The sequence below is a fragment of the Camponotus floridanus genome, unplaced genomic scaffold (assembly GCF_003227725.1).
Source record: "Camponotus floridanus strain SB8 unplaced genomic scaffold, Cflo_v7.5 scaffold40, whole genome shotgun sequence".
Classification (NCBI taxonomy): domain Eukaryota; kingdom Metazoa; phylum Arthropoda; class Insecta; order Hymenoptera; family Formicidae; genus Camponotus; species Camponotus floridanus.
In genome coordinates this window covers 22,434-42,726 of record NW_020229548.1, presented here as the reverse complement: position 1 = coordinate 42,726, position 20,293 = coordinate 22,434, and the positions used below count along the sequence as shown (strand labels likewise).

Genomic DNA, 20,293 nt, shown 5'->3' with positions numbered 1-20,293 from the left:
AACTACATTCTGTTTTTCGATGAAAAAATATAAAATATGATTGTGCTTTGTATGTTGTCTTTACAAGTAGTTGATTTAACTAATTATAAAGAGTAGAAGACAATTACCAGAATTACATAAAAAAGGGAATCATAATTAAATTTTAATTTATTTTAATACGTAAATCGAGGAAACTTAAATCTCGAAGAAGCTATCTCGTTTTAATCTTTAATCTGTCTGTAGCTTGAAAAATCTGAAATTTCAAATACCGAAGATCTTATCAGTATGCATAAACCAATCGCATTTTTTTCGAAGAAAATGCAAGGAGATTCATTGTGACAGTTGATATCGAGGGTTGCGCCTCGACTTGAGAGAATTCTGTCATAGACCGGAATCAGCAACGGCGATATTTCGCTTAAGTTATAGCCTTGGTTATATATATAGCCACCGTTCGAACTACAAATTCTCTCGCAAAGGCACATATATACTGTATATACATACGGTAGGATTTGTACTTACCTAGTACGGAAACTACCTACCTACCTACAACTTATTGTTAGCAGAATGCCAGCGTGCAGAAAGGCTCGTTGCTGTGCGAGACAAATACACGGTTACCTCAGAGATATTGCGTCTTGAGACGCTACATACTCCGCGGAAAACAGTCTAATGATCGTATTGTAGCCAACTTGTCAGAAAATATTTCCAGCGTTTAATCGTCCATGAATTTATTTGTCTTAGAATCTACTACTCAAAAAACAATACAAATGGACTAGATGCGTTTATACAATAATATTCGACAATCTGTCTTGAGAAATAATTTTTGCACGTATTAAAACATCAAATTAAAATAATTAAGTAATATAAAACTTTATGTAGAAGAATTAATTATCTAAACAGATATTTATAAATTAAATTAATTTTGCATATAGGATCTGATCGGAAGGAATATAAATAGACACACTTCGTATCACTTCGTTTTTTTTCGGTTTTAATGTGTCGTAACCCTGCCAAATACAATAATAATAGCAATAGTATTAATTATAATAATTGTAATAATAATAATGATAAGTATTATCTAAAATATGTAACCACAATGCGTTTCGATAGTGTGGATACCGAGACAGGTGCGTGATTGTACCACACACAGAACGATCATGGCGTGCCATGTGTACGTACATCACACGTCACTGCAACTCGACGGCGTATATTTATTTCAATAAATCACGTGTCAGCCACGAAAGAGAGAGACTGTACCACCAGGATCTTACCAGGATATATAAGATTCACTTCCACAGTAGGAATCGCAAGTTATTATAATCAATATACGCGCTCATGGTCGTACTCGACCGCATATATACTTTTAGGACTTTCTCGTAAAAAAACTTCACCGGCATTTACGATAATATCGTATATATAAATATATAATATATATATATAATTTCGCGTGCATAATATATATTTCACTATTCATCTCTCTGCGAATAATTATAATTATACATTCTTCTCTCACACATTTTTTTCAATAAATAAATTATCCAAATTAAGGACATCAATATCAATAACAGTAATATGATTACAACCACATTTACAATATATTTATATTTATCTCTCTCTATATATATATTTATTTATGTAATATATATTTTTTTCTTTTTATTTAACTCTAACAAACTCTTCTGTGTGCGCGGTACGATAGAGACCATCTTTAAACGCCGCGTGATACAAAAAGACCAAGTTCATAATGCCTTGGTTTATACAGTGATTTATAATATATTATTATTGATCTACATTCCTACACTATGCATATAATTATGCTTAAAAGGTAATAGTTAGTGGCGCGCAGCTATTTTGCCTTTCTTTCAAAATTTTAGCACTTGGCATTTTTATCACGAAAAAATAAAATATAACAAAACAATTAATTTTAATTTTATGATTAAAAAAATGAATATTATAATCTAAATTACTCAAATGTAATCGAAGATTTCGAATATGATTATGACTTATATTAACAAAAAAAGCGATCTTTTATGGCAAATATTCAGATAAATAAGAAATATTTTAATATATATGTGTATATATATATATATATATATATGTATTATATGTATATCAACATACTGATTGTAGAACACAAAGCCATACTAAAATCTATAATTCAGGCTAGGCTACGCGCACCGCAGTAGATAAATCCGTGCGAGATCCAAGAGAGAATTACTGGCCCCCATTGATACATTAATCGGATAAAATCATAATATTCTAATCCATCGATCGTCTATGGACGATTATCAGATGGTGAACTTTACATGCTATGTACAATAATTATTGTTCTAAATTATTATCTTAATATCTAGTAGTTCCGTTCACGTGAATATTCGAACTACAAATTGCAACAAAGTTCATGTCGCATAACTTGTTTAAAGAAACTGTTATGCTCGTATTTCGCTTTTAGAGTACTTTCAGTAAAAATAAAAATAAAAAATATTTTTTTTTCGATCGCCCATCGAGACATGTACTGCGGCATTTTATCTCAATATTATATCTTGACGAAAAAAGTTAGAAGAAAACACTCGAAAATAAATTATTGAAGATATAGAACAAAATATGCTTGTGCTAATTGAAAAAATTACATTCTAAAAAAATGATAATTTTGTTGACATGAATCAATGAAATAGACGCTGAAGGTTAATGTAATAGAGATGAAATTCTTTTTTTCGAATTACGAATCATTTCGATTCACCAAACATCTTGTACTTTATTTCATGTATATATTGAATTTTAATATCCGCATATATGTATGTGAAATTCAATATATGAAAACACCATGTTACCATGAGCACCATGAGCATATATCTTGAAAGAAAAAAGAAAGAGAGCAATTAAAATGTATTAAATTTAAGAGACAATAAAAGCCATACTAAAAAGATGTATACACTTATTGTAAATTGAATTGAACTGGCATGCTCTTATCATGCATTTAGATTCAACAAAATCGTAATCCTACTTGGATATAAGTCAAAAGACAAAATTTCAAAATTAATAAAATAATAACTTATTTTCTTTCTGAATTAACATGCTTATAATTATGAAAATCTCATCTAGACTTTTAAAATAAAACTAAATTTTTTTTTCAGCTGATCACACATAGCTTTCCAAAAGAATGTGTGAAATGATATTTCATGTGGATAGTATGTAATTTTCTGCATTATTGTGTGTATATGTATGTGAAATATTTTATTTTTTTACAGTTTTATTTTTTAATCTTTCACATCAATTCTTCCAAAACAAACTTAAATTTCGTCGGGACTTGAATAATCGAGCTCGATAGCATTCAAGATTACAAAAACATGTGAAGAGATATTGTCAATGCAACGTGTCAGTGCTTTTCTTTGAAGTTATTAATAAAGTCGTAATCGAGAAGAGACCCCTTATCACATGTGTCGTATGTGCAAATACTTGATTTTCTACGTCATTCTTCTTTAATTGGGCCTAACAAGATATGCCAAATATGTATAAATGATTCACATTTGAAAATCGACAACTCGATAGTAGTGATTACGACTGTATAATCCCGATTAGTCGACTGTCAGCTGACATCCATTAAGGCACTTGAAATGCTAATCTCCTTGGGCGAAGCCCTTTGAAGAAAGTTAGAGCTCGTTTATCTACTTTCTTATCCATTCACGGTTCGCCTTCTATGGGGAATTGAATAGTCATGCATTAACATAGAAAATAAGCGCTAATATATATGTATATATATATATATATATATATATATATATATATATAGAGAGAGAGAGAGAGAGAGAGAGAGAGAGAGAAGAAGAAGGAAAAGAGAGAAAAAGGGGAAACATTTTTTAAATACGCGTAAAGCATTAGACTTTCTTGAAGCTCCACATACTCTTAGATAGGGATCACGTACTCTTAGATTAGGAACGTGTGTGCTCGGGGAATGTAAATTCGCGTAGTCGGTTCTTTTTTCTTTCCGGGATATCAAAATCTCTAACGACAAACGACTCTTCTGCGGCACTAATAAAATTTCCGCGTAATGAACTTCATCTCGTGCTAATAGCAACAGGAATGTTTTATTTTCCCATAAAAAGGACGGCAATTAACGTACACAGTAGCTAACTGCTCTCGTGTACTTTACGCGTTTTAAAACTTATATAAGCAAGAATAATCGACGTCACGTATCATATGCGAATATAAAAACATTTTTCTAGTCGAAATGCGAAAAACGTGAGCGAAAGAGCAAATATAACGTGAAAACGATACATGCATTTCAAACAAATTATTTATCTATAATGCCGAAAATATATAAGTAATTTTAATACAACTATATCTTTTAATATTTATATTGATGAAAGCACTCCAAATCTTGAAAGACATCACGAAAAGTCGAGAAAAAAATATTCAATAGTCAAAATAACAAAAAAAAACTCAATGAAATTGTCATTATCATAAATTCATTAACATTAGTATATTTCCGACATGTGCATATATACTCTAGATAGGAATAAATTTAGCTTATCATAGGAGGAATTGAATTGAATATACATATATTATATATAAATATCATATAAATATAATTCACGTATAATACGATCATAAAATTGATAATGAGTTAGATAACTTTAACATTGAGCAGTAATCTCTCTTGACAAAAGATTACAAAGATTGAAGCCTCAATTGTGCAAATTCTTGATAATTTAATTTGAAACATCCAGTGTTTTTAATTAACACTTTAATTAACATTTTTGAATATTACAAAAGCGATTCTCAAATTAGAATTTCGTAAATACGATTAGTCACATGACAATCTGAAATCGAGATAAAAAGTGACAGACAATGTGACGACATATTCCGGCACAAATATATGGACAAAAATGATGAAAGATAGTGTCATGTCATAATACATTTTCACCATCTATATGATGTGAAAGTAATTCATTGTAAAAACGTGATCAATTCTGCCCATAAAGATTCTATTGTAGCCTTCATTGCTTCTTTGCTCATCTAATATATGTATAAGTTATGTAATATGTAGAGATCCTTATTTATTATTTATCCGTCACAGAATCGATAATTGATTTACAGGATATGTTGAAGAATATGTCAAATGATAATCTCAAGATTTTAATAGATAATATTTACAAAAATGTGTGAGAATACAAGTTGAAAGTCAAATAATTATATCATAAATTGTGAAAGTTGTGAAGAGGGAACAAGATGTTCGATTATATCGAACGATCAGAATCAACCGTATCGAGATTTAAAAAATCAAAATTAAAAAAATTATCTACACTTTTTGCCAGAAATACAAGATGTATTAATAGGCCAAACATCACGATGTTATATGTAATCATTATTTATAATAAATATTTGTAATCATTATTTATTATAAAATTCCATTGAAAGTTCTATATCGTTACGATTAACGCACCTTAATCGTCAAATATTTTAATTTTTCTGGAATTATGTTTCTAATAATTTGAAATTTTGCATAAAATTTAATTGAATTTCGTATAAGCTGGCATGTGACGTTCGATTTGTAATTTTTGCAAGGGAGATATTATAAAGCGCGCTGAATTGGTCCTCTGGGCGAGGATTTTTGAAGGATCGGATTATGAAAGGTATACAAGCACGAAAATTCGCGTGACTTAAGGCACTAACAGTATACTTAAGGCCTAACGCAGTGTCCTCTTCCTTAACATTAGAAGGCACTATTTCCTATCAGAATACAACACATAACAAATGTTAATTTATCGACCCTCGCATTAATCTTACGCACGAAGTTTCTTCTTTTTAATGATAATAAACTGGCTCTCTAGTATATACTGGCATCTCGTGTTTCATCGTTTTAACTGGCTTCAGATGTCCAAGCTTTAATTGCATTATGCAGCGATTTGAAGAAACAGATTAATGCTATGCCATCTATGCAGATCGCGTTTCGCAAAGTTTCTAGAAATTATGTACACGATGTATATATTATTATACATCAAATGAGCGCATTGAGATTTTTGTGTCCCTTGCAGCATTTACGTGATTGTTTAATATGTAGAATCAGCGACCTTGGTATCTAAAATGTCTGATATTAAATTTCCTATTTTTTTCCTTTTCAATATTGCATTAATAAATCATATTTCATTTACAGAATATATGCATATATCTCATATTTCTTATATATGTATATTGTTATATGAAATGAACCATATAGATTTATTCTTGCATTGTGTGATAATTAACTAATTTTCGTTAATGACATATTGTACGATAATTTTAATTAACTAGTTCAATTAATCCCCTAGTAACATTCTGTTCTCTCTTATATACTTAAATATTTAATATATATGTATATTCAACTTTCAATTATCGTACGAATAAATTTTTATAGATTAATCAACATTAATTAAAATGATTAATCAACTATTATTTTTGGAATACGAGTCTAAATTATACACTTTTAGATTAACAATTCCGAAATCGTCAATTCGATGCATCACAAACATCCTGATGCGATTGTTATTTTGTAATCAGACGCAAAGAATGATGTCATAAATATACATGATAAAGTAGATCATTCTTGCAACAGATAACACAGAGCGTTTGAGCATATATTTGCTTTTTATAGGTACTCTGCGAATATTTATTGAGCTATTGAGTTTCCCATCAGGATGCCATCACGTAAAATGGGAAATAATATTTGTTGTTATTCATATGTTCATTCATATGTCTATGTCTCAGGATCAAAAATCTCAAAGCGCGTTAGAAAAGAATAATTTACTCGATTATGCTTTTATTTTCATAAAGCACGAAGTAGTATTAATTAGATATTTCATGATTGCACCTTCTACTTTGGCACTTTACGCGGAATTAAAATTTGACGATTTACGATTGGAAAAAGCTGTTTTTTTTTGCGACTAAAATGAAATTTAAAAAAAGCATTATATGTAATATATAATGCTATTATATATAATGATATTGCTTGTTACGCATTCATAATACTGGCTTTTGGGATGCCGACGTTCTATATCTCACTTCATTACTATATAATGAAAAGTTAATGATTGTCCGTCCCTAAACGCGAAATTCTTTGTGCATAATCGAAAAATTGCTCTATTAATGCTTTTACGTAATATCTACGATCACGATTGTAGTTTATTTAACTGAGCATGCTAAGTCCCAAGCTCCGTCACCGGAGTTCGATATATCATTTAGTTTATTCTAACCATTTACTTATCTTAATTAATTAATTAACTTTTTATATACTGGCTCTATTCGTCGTAATGTATACGATAAAATGGTGCTCTAGACTAGTTGAGCTGGCCTTATTTAAACATATATATATATATATATACATACGTATATATAATATATATATATATATATATATATATATATAACAAACTGAAAAATAGAACAAATAAAAATTAGCTAGAAACACAGAAGAGAACAGATACACGCTTATATATAATAACGATACGTCTTGTCGTGCCGAATCTATGACCTCGATTGCGATCTCAATCGCGCAAGCGGATCTTTCTTTCCTTAAAATCTTGAAGCATCCAAAAAATCATTGATGCGCCTTTTTATAAAAGCTCGACAATTGTAAAACAATTACCTTACTCTTGCGTTCAACGCTCGTAATTCAGACATCGGCTCGATTTATTGTAGCTGCAAGGAAAGATCCATCGAAAGATTCGCAAAAGACAGCATCAAGAGAACCAACTGATCAAAGTTGATCGGCATCGCGATTATTCAATTCGCGATTAAGCGTTAAACCTAATGAACGATTTGTTTGCTTCGTCAATCTATTTTCTCTTTTCCTAGTTGCTGCCCGTCCGATCGACCGGTCCGTCTTCGTGAGAAATTCGGGACGGGCCGGCTCGCGACGCGGCTCTTCAGGTCCCAAATGTAAGAAATATCATCGTCCGTCTCTCGCTCGCATCCAGGATCACTCGAGATCACTGGCCTATTGTCGAGGACCGTTTCTCACCTTCGTTTCTCGTCGATCAACGTGCGTTTTCTCTCGCGTCGCACGACTCTGTGGACGGTCCTTTTCATCAGTGCCTCTTCATGTGAAGCGACAAATGGTCGCTTCGCGAGAACGATCGCTGATAGAGATGGCACTTGAACGGCTTTTGGCCCGTGTGCTTGCGATAGTGCCGCGTCAGCTCGTCCGATCGTGCGAATTTCCACGTGCAACCTTCCCACGTATACTGATATGGCTTCTCGCCTGCAACAGATAATGAAAACATATCTTAATGATAAAAGTATAACTGGATGTAATACTTTAGTATTGAAAATTTTTATTTTTTTATGCTAGGATAAACTTGCATATAAAAGCAGGGCTTCAAGTATTAAAAGCACTTAAAATTTGATGCTTATTGTTTTGATTTTAATGCACTTTTAAATCATTTGAAGAATTTAATATAAAAATCTCGTGTGTTTAAATAATTGTTCAAAAATTTTTTTTTGGATTTAATTAGAAAAAAATTATAAAAGAAGAGATTAAAAAAACATAGAATGCTATTTTAATTAATATATTTAGAAATTTATTATTGACAATTACTAAAATATTCTAATAACTATATTTTAATAATTTCATAGAAATATACAATATTCTACATAGAAACTTTATCGCGATAAAATTTCAATGCGTTAAAAATGTAGGTTTTGCAAAAATTAATTTTTTTTTAATTTGATGTAATGTGGATATTGTTAAACATAGTTGTCTGTTATACGTAATTTATGTGAAATTTATGGAATATCTAAAAAGAGAAAGAAGGAGAGAGAGATAAAAATAGGCAATCAACATCAATTGTATTAATCAATGAGTCATATGATGACTAAAAATAATAATTTATATCCTAATGTGCACAGTTAAATTTTATTTAGTGGTTATATGATTGTTGAGTATACTCATTTATCAAATTAAAATAAGTTCGTTAAATATATATTACATACATTAAATACATATTAAATATATGTTTAAATTAATCTTAATATTGACAATTTCAAGAAAATACATTGTAATTAAAGTTTCTTGTTAAATTTGAAAATTTAATTTTTGTTTCAACATGCAATATGTGACAAATCTGGACAGTTTTTTCAAACATTATAAAAATTAAATTTCTTATTGCGTCAATTCGATGTAAGTTTAAGTACATATTTCGAAATGTGTTTATACATATGTGTGAAATAAGGCATACATAGTGTACATAATAATTACATAATAATTTGAATAACGCAATAATATATTTTATTGTACATACAGTTGTGCGTATTGCTTCGTCAACAATTATATTCTGCTTAAATGCCCGCAAATTGATACGAATTAGAGTGAATTCGCGTGAATGACGCAGGCCTTTATCGTTCATGCATAATTGACTTAATACATGAAAAAGAGAAATAAAAAGAGAAAAAAATACAATATCATACAAGGTCGCAAGATAACGCAAGTATATATAAGAAGTTCTACAGAAGTTCTACAGAAGTTCTAAAGAATCTTCTTCAAACGTATCTCTTTTAAAAATCAGTCGAAAATTGAATATTATTGAGTATTGAATATCATAGACCTCTGAATTGTTGAGATATCATGGTGTCTAAAGTATTTGTGATATTTGTAGTAATAATTAGCTTATTGCTATTGGCTTTGCAACTTTCTACTGCACGTAAGTGTTTAATATGTTTTTGCACGGAAAAAAAAATTACAGTACAAATTACAAAAAATATATTCTCTTTGACAACATTGATTGTAAATCTGGAATATAACGACATTAAAATATTTTAAATTATTTGTTTTATTGCTTATTATACATTTGTTTGTGTATCAAAATAATTGAATAATTACAATAGTTCTTTATAAAATATAATACGTATATATAATATTATTGAATAAAAATATCATGATTTCTCTTTTATATTAATATATTTCACGATTATATATATTAAAATATATTATATTTAATATATATTATACTTTTTACTATATTTTCTCCGTGTATTATCCATTAATTAATCAACTTTATATTTTATACTTAAAAGTTCTCATTGTTTACATAGAGGAGGAACGAGAATGCGTACAAGGTGAAAATTATTTTGATGGATGTAACAACTGCTTCTGTGGTAATGGCATTTGGGAATGCACTAAAAAATATTGTGGTTCATGATGATTCCACCACCCGATGACTTTTGGCAAACAGATGTTGAACAAGACTAATTATTATATATTATTGTATAAAAAGTAAATGTATAAATAATAATTTACACAAGTACACCAGTATGTAATATTAATATATCTGCATATCTTTATACATGTTTATTTCTTTCGGAAATAATAGTTAGTAGAATAACTAGATTGCGTTATGCGATTTAAAAATATGATATAAAATGTGTGTAAAAATAGCTTCAACGTTTGAATCAAAAGTAAAATATTCAGTTAAACATTAACTTTGAATTCCACAAAATCTGATAATCTAAATAAAAAATCAATTTAAATTTCTCGATATACAATTGTATCAATTTATTTATCATTAAAATAATTTCGATCTCATAATCTCATTGTACGCCACGTCACGCTACGAAACTATCAATCCTCCACAAAAAGTCGAAACAGAAGTGAGGAATCGTTTTCATCCAGATGATTGTGGAAACGGTTCGGCAAATAATCGCCATCAAGTTCAATCTCTTCGTGCAACTGTCGAGTCGAAAACGGACGGCGAATCAATCCGTTATGATCAGGTGGTAGATTTCGCGATCCCATTAAATCTAGATCGAATAATAATCTTGAATCGAGCGACGAAGACGATGACGCGTCGTCTCTTTAAATCTGATCTGGAGATGGAACATCGCGACCGTTTAATCGACATACATATTTGCGTCCATCCGCGAATTCTTTCGAGAGCGGCGCTTCTCCTCAGTTAATTGCGGATCGTAAGTCAGCGGGTCAAGATAAGAAGTGTTATTATCGCGAGGATCAAGACGGGGGAGCGGGAAGCGGCGCTTAACCCTTAATTTGGTATTTGCCCTTGTAAATGGCCGGTGTTAAGGCACAAGCGGAACAATTATCGCGTCGCGGGACGTGAGCCAAGTTGCTCCAACGCAAGACGAGGCAGAGTTAACACACACATTTATTATTACGCATTAGGAACGATTAATCTTTATAAATCGGACGTTTTAATTATTGAGCGATGCGCACGCAAAGAGGGAGATATAACCGTGAGATCGTTTTAATGAGAAATCACGCTTTCGATACATCCTCGCGGCGATTTCGCGTGGAAGTGGAGGTATTTCCTTCTGCGCAAACATTCCATCTTCCCCTTTCATCTCGCAATTTATCCCATTCTGTCTAAAATAATGGAATAACGCGCAACTCACAATCTCGGAAAATGGATTAGCATCGTTATTATAGTTAGCGTTACATTGTCCGTAACAACTAGTATCGCGAAAGAAAGAGAGAGAGAAAAAGAAAGGCAGTCACTATGGAATATTAACGCCACCTTTTTGACAGTACCGCGAGGCTAATTACCGAACGGTAATTAACGAGGTATACTCTACGTTCTTGAAAGCCGGCCGTAATTAAAGACGCGACGCAAAGGGAACGGCAGGTTGCCGCGCGGCTGGAAAGGATCGAGCTTTAGCGGTGCCGAGCAAAACGGCGGGGCGCGGATGATCGAAGGCACGCTCTCCGCGCCGTAGATCTAAATCGGCCGTTTTAACGTCCCGACGTCCATCGGGCGGAATATTATTGCGCAACGCGCCGGGGATATGCGAACGACTAATGACGTTACGAAGGAAATCGCGCGCGCGCGCGTATACGCGTTGCGTAATCGTGAGTAATTAGTCCATTTACAACCCGTACGAGGTGCACGTAATATCGACCGATGGGCGAGCGTCGCATTAGTTTTATCTCCGTTATTAATGTATTTCGATCGCGTTTTTTCGCGTTTTATTGCTCCATAGATTAACGTCGCGTTAATCCCTCCCTCCGTTTGTGTTTTACTTTCTTTCCCGTCAAGTTACTTAATCATAACTCGAGCGAGATTGGCCATTTACTTGCGACGTCGTTCTCATTTGCGACAGCGCGTGTGCATCCACGTATAAAGAGCGAAGTGTAATGAGTTAAATATAAAATTGAAGAAATAAATACCTTCGAAAGATTCAAATTGTTCCTGATTACTTAATTAATTTTATTTTCTGAGCATTTTTATGCCTTATTTCTGAAAATTAATGAGGCAGAATTAAATTGCAGAAGCTATGTCCTCTCAATTTAATTTTTTTCCAATTTAAGATTTTACTAAAAAAAAACTAGCCAAAATACATAACTGAAATTATAAAGAGATTCGCATAAAAATTGCTTATATTTTATTACTTATCAATCGCGACTGAATTCCGTTCGTGTCAAATTCTTATTCTGGTATAGATAGTATTATTTCTTCGTCTTACATTTGTGCATATTTTATAACTTTCTAATGAAGCCACACGACTATTAAACTCGCCGCATATCATTTTTTTTGCGATGCAAATGCACGTGATTCATTTATCATTGCATGCGGAGACATTGTTTAATTATCGCGTAATAGCGTGTCTCGTTCTTTGTTACATTTCAAGATAGCGAGATAGATGGGACTATTTATCTTGGAACACAAGTCTACTAGAGTCACGCAGAGCGAAACTTCGAAAGCAGTGTTGTATCGTATTGCGATGATATACAAATAAGATGTTGCCTATGATGTATTAATTACAAGTTACAAGTCGGAGGAAATGATAAAGTAAATGTGTACGTATAAATGTATACACACACACACATAACATGGATTTATTTTCACACATAACATGGATTTATTTTCATACACAAATTGCATTAATCTTCTTCATAAAAAAGATGGAACTATTTATGTCATATTATGTACATTGTTGGCTACATTAGCCGTGGATATTATCGCTAAATCTGTAAAATTGGCAGCTTGTGCACGGTACATTTCGCAATTCTAACGTTTGACTATCAGTTAACGAAGCTGTACATTTCGACACATTTGCTGCGCGAAGCATATAATTATCACATCACGTGAGAAAGTTGCTCCGACGCATAGTTAAGCGACACGATGCGTGCCAGTAATGAGGAGCGAACTAACAGCTCTCTCGACTAGTTCGAAAAAAAAAACATAAACCCTATGTCGTTCATATGCAGCGTTCACATGATGTCAATCTTAGACCGTATAAAATTCAATGTTTTTGATGCATCTTGAAATAATATACTTCGTATAATCTAATTTTTAGGCACACAATTGAATTTGTTTTCTCTCGTCAATGATATGAGATTACTTCTTTAATGCAATAAATAATAATTAAAAGTTATTAAAAAAATAAAAAAAGGGAAGATTTTAAAAATTTAGTACGTGTATCTAAAAATTCATAATTTATGATATTTATTTTATATTCAATTTCTTATTTGAATTTGCTTATAGACTTTTATTTTGCATATGTTCCAAACTCAATTCAATTACTAAATCAACTCTTCTAAGTTTACATACTGCAAACGAATAAGCGGAACCAAAGTATTATTACGAGTGCTATCGAACGCAAAAGTGAGCTAAGATTGTGGGAAGTTATTTGTAGAAAAGACAGAAACGATGATTTGCAACGACCAACGAAGAACAATGCGGAGAAGCGTGCTCGTCAGGAAATCGTTAACCCAGCCGAGAAGGTAATCGCAGCCTTCGGCATTAGTGCATAAGTGCATTGTTAATAACAGGGTACCTGAAGCACTACCACTCGTAGAGAAATCTACAGAGCGAACTGCTTGTGATCATCGGCGTATCCTTTGATACACGGAACCGATCGGCGGACGTTGTCCAGCTTACGCCAAGGCTAATTCGCCTTAATTAATACATGAGATCTCTCAGCAAACCTCCTGTCTATCAAGGATCACGCCAATCGGCTGACACCGAGCTTATATTCTGATAGTTATGCACAGTGATTCTCAGCTTCCGTTCCTTATCTTCTTTGAACCATCAAATTACTTGCTACAGAATACTGCGAATAATTTGCCTTTAATATAACAATAATTATAGACATAGATAGTTTATAAATGGAACAAAATTTAAAAAATTAAAACAGTAATAATAATGTCGAAATATATATATATATATATATATATATATATATATATATATATAGCATTTCGATAAATGATTGATTAATGCTGTAAAAGGAAAACGAATAAATGATTTTATTATAATTTATTATTTGTTTAGAGAGAGATTAAGATTTGAAAAAAATAACTGAATACATTATTATGTTTCTATGGAATATAAGTGTGTTGCTCAACTCGCATGAACTATAATCAATTGTAAAATATATTTAAATTTATATCGCTCTGACTTATAATTGTCTTCTTAAGGATTCTCTCGCGCGACTCATTCAATCAAAATTCTGACTCTGAAGTTGAAAATAATGATGCTTTTAAAAGAAACGGTTAGCATTCCTTAACTTATATGTAGAATCATACTCACAATCAGTTGAGGGAAATGCGATAATTAGAGATATTCCGTAGATATACATGTTGCTATGCGATTTCTCACAGGTAGATAAGAATTTTATGTATACGTTAATGGGCGTAGGAAACATCTCTCATCATATAATCGTGCAAGGGCGATTTACCGTGCACTCATAATGAGCTATGATTCTCTACCTATAATGCAACTCTCGTTACACGCAACAACGTGTGTCAGGTACACTGTTATTCGTCGATATTAAAAGTAATATTAGTCTGTTATTGTGTTCCGTTACCATCGTCAATGAGGCGCGTAATATGAACAACGTCCAACATGCATAAACAATTAATATTGTTGATTGCATTTCATCTTTCGACCCGTTATTCCGCAGCTTTATTGAAAAGTACTAAACGTCATAATTAAACTTACGACTTTAACTGAACTTGCAAATATCGCGTGCCTGATTTTTTAATGAAGTAAACATAATAGTCTATGACGCAAATATACATGCAATGGACAGAGCAGTGCATATTTTATGGCAGATAGTAATATTTATGAATCTTATAGCGAATAATTATCAAAATTAAATATTATATTTTGATAGAAAATAAAAATAAAAATTATTGTAATGAGAAATAATTTATAAAATATTTTAAAACTAATGGAATATGATATTGAAACTATAAGTTGTTGAGAACTAACAAGCCTGTTATTTCTCCACAATTTTACGATCGCTCCCATCGGCTTCGCAACGACAGTCATGATCGCGCGAGCGAGTTACAGCGCAGAATGGTAGAAATGACGGTAATCAATGAATTGGTATTTCCCACATTCAGACGGTATCCACCTCAGTAAGGTATCTCGATGGCCGTAGTGTTAGAATGACGGATAGACGGCGGTTTGCCACTAGAAACCGGTGTTATACCGATCGTTGAAACAATTAGTCGAAGCCAAGTACACAATCGCGAGTTGTACGTCAAATAATGGTCTTTCGTTTGCCAGCCGATCATTGCAAACTGGGAATTTCGTAAAACGTCCATCATAATGGCATAATGCGCGAAGCATGTTCCGATCTTTGCAAACTTCGAGCAAGCTAGTTTTCTCTCTTTGAGATCTCGGAGTGATCGGAGAAAATGCTAATCAAGATGACACGCATATCTTTCGTATATGCAAATAATAAAATCAACATTCCAATATGTATACTCAGCGCTAAATGTGATTGATTTGTCAAAATAAATTTAAAAAATGAAAAATAATAGAATTTTAAAAGTATCATAATTATATCGAGTTATTAAAAATTTTTAATAATGCAGAGATAAATTCTAATTAATTTAAAATATAACATTACAAAATTGATGTGTTATGGAATCGCGTATGTTATTAATAAAAGATAACAATTTTATTTATCTCATTAAAAAAAAACTTTTCGGATATAAAATATGACATATAAACTCCGATAATGATATTATGGAAAAAGGCTTCAGGGTTTCTCCATATCGAGCTATTTCTGGGTTGAGCACCGCGATCGTGCTGCGTCTCGGTTGAACTATGGACCAGACAAAAGATCCTGGTTCTCACGACCACGCCCTCTCCCCGCTGCGCTGCCTTCTCCAGACGGCGGCGGCGATGCCTTCACGAAGGTACCTATCCACCGGAAATTCCTGAAGCAACCACCGCGCCGCGTCGTGTATGCACACGGAATGGAACGGCGCGATCTCTTCCAAGTTCTCGTGACGCGGTAATAAAATGGCCGGAGCTTGGATCTATACGCGAGAGCGCCCGTACGAAAGCGGATAAAAAGTGCGAGTTTTCTCTCCTGCTGGACAGAAGGCATCTCCAAGGCGACGCTACGGAACGGTATCGAATTTCCGCGAGGCTCTACGGTCGTGAATCCTAGCGTGCGAAAGTCGACGATCCTTGACCGCGACGGGCCGCGAATCACGCGCGCGAAAAATCTGGCGGAGAATAACACGGCTGATGTGTGCCTCTTATCTGTTATCCTTCAAAAGAGGAAGAGAGAGAAGAGAAGAGTCGCGTGTTCGAGTCTGATGTAAATTCGTAAAGCATGCGAGGAAACATGTGATTCTCATTAATTAGCCGTTCCATAAAAGTTAAAGATCCTCCCCGTAAATAAAATCGCAAAAGAGAGAAAAATCAATCATCTCTTCAAAATTCTTTCATCGAATCCACCATTCTTAAATCTCACAGAGAGCAACTAGTGATTATATGTCGCGTTCAAACATCTCGTTCGAGAGAAGCGCGGAAATCGTCTCGTAGAAATTAAAGGATGCCCGATGACTAATGGTTTACCGTCGAGCACTTGACCCGATCGGGCGACAAGTCGTTAACTACCGGTCATACGCTCGGGTTAAACATTATTATTATTATTATCGGAGGATCTCACGGCGATATTTGGTAGTGAGGTTGCAAGCGTCGCGTCGATTTAACGGTGGGAAGACGAAGATAATGGCTCCAATCTACACGTAACCGAAGCTTCCTCCTCTCGTACGAGAAGAAGAAGCGATTTCCACGTCCGCTCGAATCACGCTATTTCGCTGAACAAGATCCTATCTTGTCTGTATAATCGCGATGTGACAATAAGAGTTTGCCCTCATAATTAAATTCTTTTCTGTCAGCTTACCTATCAGATATTACGCGTTTCGCTGATTTCACATATTCTGCTATCATTGAAACAATAGCGTCAGCAACGAAACCACATATGCGAAGCGAGAGAAGGGTCGATGGAGACGCGATTATTCCAATGATTGGCTGCCGCACGTGCGTGACTCACGATCATGCATAACGATCATTGGAGATTGTAACAAGTTGGTTTCTTTCAATCGATCGATGTATTTGATCTTGATTGGTTTTCCCCAATTCAAGAGTTTCAATAAATTCCATAGTTTCTAACCGTGCATAGGAATCGAGAGATTTATGACACAATGTTTGTGTAATTTCTATGCATATAATTTAACTTTTTTTTTCTCTTTTTTTCCCTCCAGTGCGTATTTAACACAATATCTCTTTTGCTTGAAGATATATTTTTAAATTTTGCACATTATATGTACGAACATTTCTTGCGATATATGTCGATTGATTCGAAAAATATCGAAATTATTGCTCAATAAGATAAACTTACCAGTGTGGGTCCTCTTGGTGCGCCTTGAGATGCGAACTCTTCGTGTAAACCTTGTCGCAGCCGGCGACATCGCATCTGTGAACCTTACGTCTCTTGAGCGCATCGCCGCAATCACCATCGACACCTAAATTGCCGCCATTTCCACCAACGCCGGCATTTCCTCACCACCTAATCCGATACCCCCCGCAAGCGGACGTTTCTGGAATGCGCTGAAATTAGATAATTAAATCCGCAAAGAGTTAAACATAATATCTAAACAAAAATCTGTCGTTAAAAATTATTCTAATTATATGCTTTTCTCATAACTTTTTTACAAAAAAAATAAACAGATTTTTCCTATAAATTTTTTAAAATCGATGTATAAAATAAAACATCAAAAGTAATCAGAAATTTAAAAAATAAAAAAAGCAAGGGTTAAAGAAGAGATGTAAGTTAGATTACATAATTATAAACAAGTTAAGCTTTTTCGAAACGTAATTTTAATTACAAAAGTTTACTTTGAATCAACTTTATTTTTGAAATTTTGTCATATCTTGATAAGTATACGATCAGCTTATGTTAAATTTATTTTTCATAGGGAGGATTTGCGTAAACTAATTAACTTTTGACTATATGAAAAGCAATTAACATTTTCGAAACGACTGAGAAAGATAAGAAATATTATTCCACGTTAAAATATAAATTAAAAAGTGGCATAATATGCGACACATGGCCAATTATAAAAGAATTAAATGTAAGATCGCGCGTTTTCTCTCGTCTGAAATTGCCTTCTAGTGCTCAAAGCGATGCACATATATCTGATTGTGAGATGACATTGATGACGAATGATAAGAAATTCGTCATTCTTTACCATTTTTATCAATATCAATTTCAATATGGAGGAGATATCTTCATCGATCATTTTGCGCATGGATCGCATGTTCCACCGATCAACTGTCATTCTTACTTTTTCTAGATATACAGCCAAATAATACTAAGATATAATCCGTTTTTAATATTTATAAAGTTACTATTTTCAATGTAATTTAATTTGATTCCTATTTCTATAATTTGAAAATACTTTCTTTTTAGGGAATCATTTTTCTGTGTATCTCCATAAAATCAACTTTAATAAAAAATTATACAAGTGATTTCAGAAAAGATACCGGAAAATTAAGGATTCATTAGATGATTCAAGAAAAAAAATCATTAAAAGGAAACGTTAAAGAGAGAAAATTAAAACTACTAATTTTTTACATTTTATAATTTCTATAATAAAATATAGGGAATTTATCACATTTCCTCTAACAGAAATTTAATAAAAATTTAAATCAGCACAAGTTGAAATTCCCCTTATTTACAAAATAAGTAGAAATTATTTTCACAAACAAAATATTGTTTTGCTCATTTATAGATGAATATATTAGTTCCTAACAACGCATTATTTACGATGTAAAGCTTTCTTTCCGAATTAAAATGCCTTTTTCGGTAAGTACACGAAAAACCGAACAATTCTTCGAAAGTTGTCAATCAGTCGATTAATATTGGACCGATTCGATTCGATCCATGAAGAGAAGAAAGGCATATCGGACTGGTTCGATCAATCTCAACTTGACACACTGAATTCTGGTAAGACTTGTTTTTCCGCCCAATACTCGTATGTTTCTTAAGATGCGTCATATTAGTATTGATCAATTTGATACAGTAAAATATTACTTGAAGTAGGTATATAAGGCGGGTTTAACTCAGGTCCTCTCAGGGGGGTGAGGCGCGCGGGATTACGGAGGCGGGGAAATGACGTCACGCGGGACGGAGGGGATTTCGACGGCGGCGCGTGTTAGATGTTTTACGGCAATATTGTATTACATGCCCGATTGATAAAATATTTATAAACAATATAAACAGCGGTACTCCTTAAGCAATATTGTATTATATATCCTAACGCGTTGGAACATGTTTTTGCAAAACAAAATGGCTCTGCGGTACACCCCACCCCCACCCCCACCCCCTCGCCTCCAATATAGGTACCACCCCCACCCCACTCCCTCACCCCCGATATAAGTACTCTAGATTTTTTCCGTTCAACGTATCTTGTCCTCTCTCTCATTGAATTACACAGCATGCACATTTATAAACAATATAAACAAATAGCACCTCCCAGAATCGTCCTCCATAATTTTTTCTCGGAAGAATTGCACCCTTGCTTTCGCGGTACATCCCTCACCCCCGATATAAGTAATTCTAGATTTTTTCCCCGTTCGACGTATCCTATATCTTCTCGCATTGGATTACCCAGCATGCAACATTTATAAACAATATAAACAAATGACACCTCCCAGAATCGTCTTCGCAATTTTTTCTCGGAAGAATTTTTTAACGTATCAGCGCCGATGTTCACCTTTTATAAAGCAAGCAAACGCAGAAAAAAGTACACCACGATAGTAGTAAACTTAAACTCTTTTTCATGTTTTTACATATTTTTTTGTCTTACGTATTATATGGACTAAAAGCTAAAGCCACCAGCTCGCAATCGACGAGTTGATGCTTGTTGAAAGCGTCACTCGCGCGTATTACATTTGATACTTCTTTAAGATCCGTTACAGCGGACGCGATATTGGAGAATTGCGTAAATTTGACATCGGACTGTTCGGATAATTTTTCTAATCGTCAAAAGTATACATTATGCATTGATCGAGATCGA

The 20,293-nt window shown here is 33.2% G+C and overlaps 1 protein-coding gene and 1 pseudogene across 1 annotated transcript in view; both read right to left on the bottom strand.

Annotated features, from left to right (window-relative positions):
• The window catches only part of LOC112638936 (Krueppel-like factor 6), a 22,980-nt gene extending 14,940 nt beyond the window's left edge, over window positions 1-8,040 (bottom strand). The window contains exon 1 of the mRNA XM_025411576.1: window positions 7,973-8,040. Coding sequence (XP_025267361.1) covers window positions 7,973-8,040 — 68 coding nt within the window. The remainder of the gene's footprint in view (window positions 1-7,972) is intronic.
• LOC112638929 overlaps window positions 8,008-20,293 on the bottom strand; it is a 14,604-nt pseudogene continuing 2,318 nt past the window's right edge.